At 49.1% G+C, this 4137-nt stretch overlaps 1 protein-coding gene across 1 annotated transcript; it reads right to left on the minus strand.

Annotated features, from left to right (window-relative positions):
- Window positions 1–3739, minus strand: CHC_T00001071001 (hypothetical protein; the record flags this gene model as incomplete). Its single annotated transcript, XM_005712426.1, has 4 exons — window positions 3515–3739; window positions 804–942; window positions 402–676; window positions 1–324 (listed from the first exon to the last, which is right to left on the minus strand). Coding segments are annotated over exons 1-4 (963 nt in total), but the record flags the coding sequence as incomplete, so codon positions are not given.
- Between the last annotated feature and the right edge of the window lie 398 nt (window positions 3740–4137).

Consider the following 4137-nt stretch of genomic DNA (forward strand, 5'->3'; position numbering starts at 1 on the left):
ATGTGGTTCAACACCCTGGTCCACGTCGTGATGTACGCCTACTATGCTGCCGCCCTGCTCAAGATCCCCTTTCCGGGGAAGAAGATGATCACCACTTGCCAGATCGTCCAGTTTGTCGCGGGCTTTGCGAGCTTGGTCCCGTACATCTGGCTCAGGAGTCGGGGGCCGTGCAGAGGGGGGAGGGGGCTCGCTGTGTCCGCACTTATTAACGCCACCTACTTGCTTCTGTTTCTGCGCTTCTTCCGGAAAACCTATCACACAAAGAAGGAGTAGAGCCTTGCCCGCCCCGTTTACAACACCCCCGTCTTTATCCGCCGTCTTCATCTATCGCTCTTCCCGTGCTATACAATACATCCGCCAGGGATGGCGGCTTTGACGGCGTGGAGATCCATGGCGCGAACGGCTTTGTGCTGGATACTTTCATGCAGAGCTGCTCGAACCATCGCACGGATCAGTACGGAGGATCGCTGGAGAACCGTTTCCGCATTGTGGACGCGTGTATCCGCGCTGTTCTGACGATGTTCGAGCCGGAGTGCGTGGGGATCCGCATCGCTCCGAACGGTGTGTACAATGGCATGGGGAGCGACGACTTCCGCGAGTCGTTCCTGTACTACGCGAGGAGGTTCAGTGCGTACAAGCTGGGCTACATTCACGTCATGATCGGGCTGGGCTTCGGCTTCCACAACAAGGGCAAGCCGATGACGATTGCGGAGCTGAAGAAGGAGTTCCCGGGACCGATTATTGCGAATGTTGGATTCGACGCCGACTCGGCAGAGAAGGAGCTGTCCGCGGGCGGCGCAGACTTGGTCGCGTTTGGAAGGCCGTTCCTCTCAAATCCGGATTTGGTCGAGAAGATGCAGGAGGGGAGGGAATTACGCCCGATGCTTCCGATGGAATATTGGTACACGAGTAAGGAAAATGTATGGACCAGTGAGGGCTACCCTTCCCCAAAAGGTTAATTCCGGACACGGGGTAATTTCGGACAGAAGAAAACTTGACCACCGAAATGTCTGGGATGCCGATAAAAGCAAATAGATATGAAACAAGTGCCCTCCTCTGGTTGACTTTACCCGACAGGTATTTGAACCAACGAATAATTCCCACATTTCCCGCCCATTTCGAAACGCTCTGTCTTCGATGTGCATTCTTCTCCCCGATACAGTAGTATCTCGCAGGGCATAACACAATCCTACGTCTTTCAACCTCAGCTCCTGCGATCCTCACAGGAGCAAAGCGCACATTATGACCTTGTCCATGCGCAAGCAAACCAAGCTCCTCAAGTACCGAGAAAGCCGCGACAAAGCGCGAAAAGAAGGGAAAGCCGCTGCTGTAAAATTGCTCACCTCAACTCAACTTTCTTTGCGAAAAATTGCCGCTGCCACAGAATTGAGCAAGACAGTGGTTGGGGAAATAAAAGAACTACTTCGAACAGAAGATACACAGGCTGTAGAAAAACAAGTAATGGCCAATCGCGTGCAGGGTAGGCCAACAATTCTGACTCAAGAGGAAGAAGCCATGGTTGCTGAAAGACTAGTATTTGCTGCTAGTCGAGGATATGCCGTCGACATTGATGGCATAAAAAGAATAATGGGGCATGTCGCAGCAGATGGAAGACAGGGTTGGAAGAACGGTGTGCCTTCTGATGACGCCGTGCGTTCGTTTAGAGCCCGGCATAGGGAAATAACGTACCGAAACTGTGAGAACAAGGATTGTGCAAAATTGAAAGGAGAGAACTACGGCCATTTTAAAGGGTTTTTTGAGATTCTTCAAACTGTAGAGAAGCAAAATCCAGGTATGCTATCTGATGGTGACCGCATATGGAACGTCGATGAAACGTCCGTTGATGCCACGTTTGGTAAGAGGAGAAAAGTTTTTGGCTCATCTAACACTCATCATGGTGGATTTGTTGCGTCGTCAAAAACGCAAGGCATTTCAAAGCATGTTACTGCAGTCGTAGCTGTTTCTGGATCCGGAAGGAAAGCGCCTCCCTTCTTTATCGTGACAGGGAAGCATGTGATGTCAAATTGGTTTGAACCGCTGCCAAAGATATACAAGAAAAGTAGCGCTGTCTGCGACAAGTATCAGGAAAATGGATGGTTTCCTGATGGGGGGTTGTCAAATGTAGCGAAAAGGGATCTATGGAAATGGATATCTTGCCATCTTTCGTCAAGCATCTCAACAAATATGTATGCAACTTCGTGCCGCAGGGTGTGAACTACTTACTAACTATTGACGGTCATGGTTCAAGAAATGGACTGGAATGGCTACAGGAGTGCTCTAGTAATGGGTGTGAGGTTGTCTTTTCCCCAGCCAACACGTCGCATTTTTTGCAGCCCTGTGACCAAAGGGTTAACAAAATATTTAACACTTCTATCCGCGACATTAGAGATGAGTTTAACAAGTCAGTCGTAGTCCAAACAAGGGGTGTTCGATTTAATTTAATATGTGGCGTGCATGCATTCGAAGCTGTGACGGTTGAAAATATCCGCCAATCCTTCCAGAAGACAGGATTGTTTCCATTTGACGAAAATTTCCCAAACCGCTTTATCACTTCGAAGACGCAAGATGCAATAGCGGATATGACGTCAGTAGGACAGCGGTCCAATGTCATACGGAGGCGAGGGAGGGATCGGGTGACGTTTTCCAAAGTATTGGAAATTGCCGACCGCGAATTGGGTGCGTCTAAAAAATTGCAAGAACTCACTATCCTTCTTCGAAACGCTGAAACAGTGAACTCAATACTGATGAACTGTGCTCCATCGCACACGGCCAGCACTGCCGAAAGCAGTAATTTATCCAAACGAAACGTTCATCTCGACTGTGGGGCACCTGCGGAGCACTTGACCGTAGAGTTTATGTTAGCGAGGAGGCGTAAGAAAGAAGAGGAAGCCCGTGCGACTGATGAGCGAAAAATCAAACGCCGGGCAGCTGTGCAGGCGGAGCGCAAGAGATTGGCTGATGAAAAAAAGAGGAAGATTGCTGACGCGCAAGCGGCGCGGATGAAGGTGGCTGATGAAAAGAAGAGAAAGATGGCAGAACGGGATGCAGCGAGGATAAAAAGAATAGAGAAGAAGCAGAGGACGGAGACGGGGAGGGCAACGAAACGTCCTGGATTTGTGGAAGAGAAATCGGGCTTCCAGGGGCAGAAGGCTATGATGAAGAGAAATGCGCCAGCGGAACAAACAGCTGGTCTTAAACCCACGTCAGAAGGGACAGTGGTGCAAATGGATGCGACCGACTGCGTCAATAAGTTGGTTGGAGGCGGGTTGGAGGGGAAATAAAGGTCTGTCCGGAATTAAACTGTGAATGTCTCACATGTCAATTTGGGCGCTGGCCACTACTGTCGGAGTGTGTCCTCAAACACAGGCGTTCTGCAGTCCGGCGACTGAAGTTTGCTAGAAAACAGCCTCCCAGATCGATTGATGCTGGTTAGAACAGCGAAAATCCGCAGCAAAGTATTTTTTTCGAAGATTGTTTGAAAAGTGTCCGGGACTAGCCTTTTGGGGAAGGGTACACAGACCTTAGCGTTATGGATGAACCGGTACAGGCAAAGGAATAGATGTGGTAGTTTCCTTCTAGAAGTCCGTGTCGATTTTAATTTTGATTGCAGAATCCTAAATGCCGATGTTTTCATACACATCAAGCCTTTTTGTGTGTGTATCTTTTCGTGACGGCATGCTTTTAACTTCTCCCGGTACAGTATCTGGTGGCTGTAACCGCAGCTGTATGGCGCATGCATATGCGTCTCCCCACAACAGCGGTGCCTCGCAGGTGCATTGTCGGTTGATCGTTGAACTGCTTCTTTGACGAATTTTAGCTTCAGCGAATAGGATTGCCGCTACTTTGATGACGCACCTGATTCGTCGAACCTAATGATGCATTATCTACAGGCTATCCCGCCTACTATTTTAAGTATTAGCTTAGCAACATTACAATAATGTCCATCTGTGTAGCATATGGACCGAAAACGACCAACACGTGATCCACAACTTCAAAGGAAGCGGCTCAATCGACAAATTTTTTTTTCTGGGAATTCTGTCTTGGAATTGAGTTCCACGATCATGAACAGGAATGAATGTGTACAGCAAGGGACGGCAACTGCCCGTATTCCGCACTATCGTAAACCACACGGAGATT

The sequence above is a fragment of the Chondrus crispus genome, genomic scaffold (assembly GCF_000350225.1).
Source record: "Chondrus crispus Stackhouse genomic scaffold, scaffold_856, whole genome shotgun sequence".
Taxonomy (NCBI): domain Eukaryota; phylum Rhodophyta; class Florideophyceae; order Gigartinales; family Gigartinaceae; genus Chondrus; species Chondrus crispus.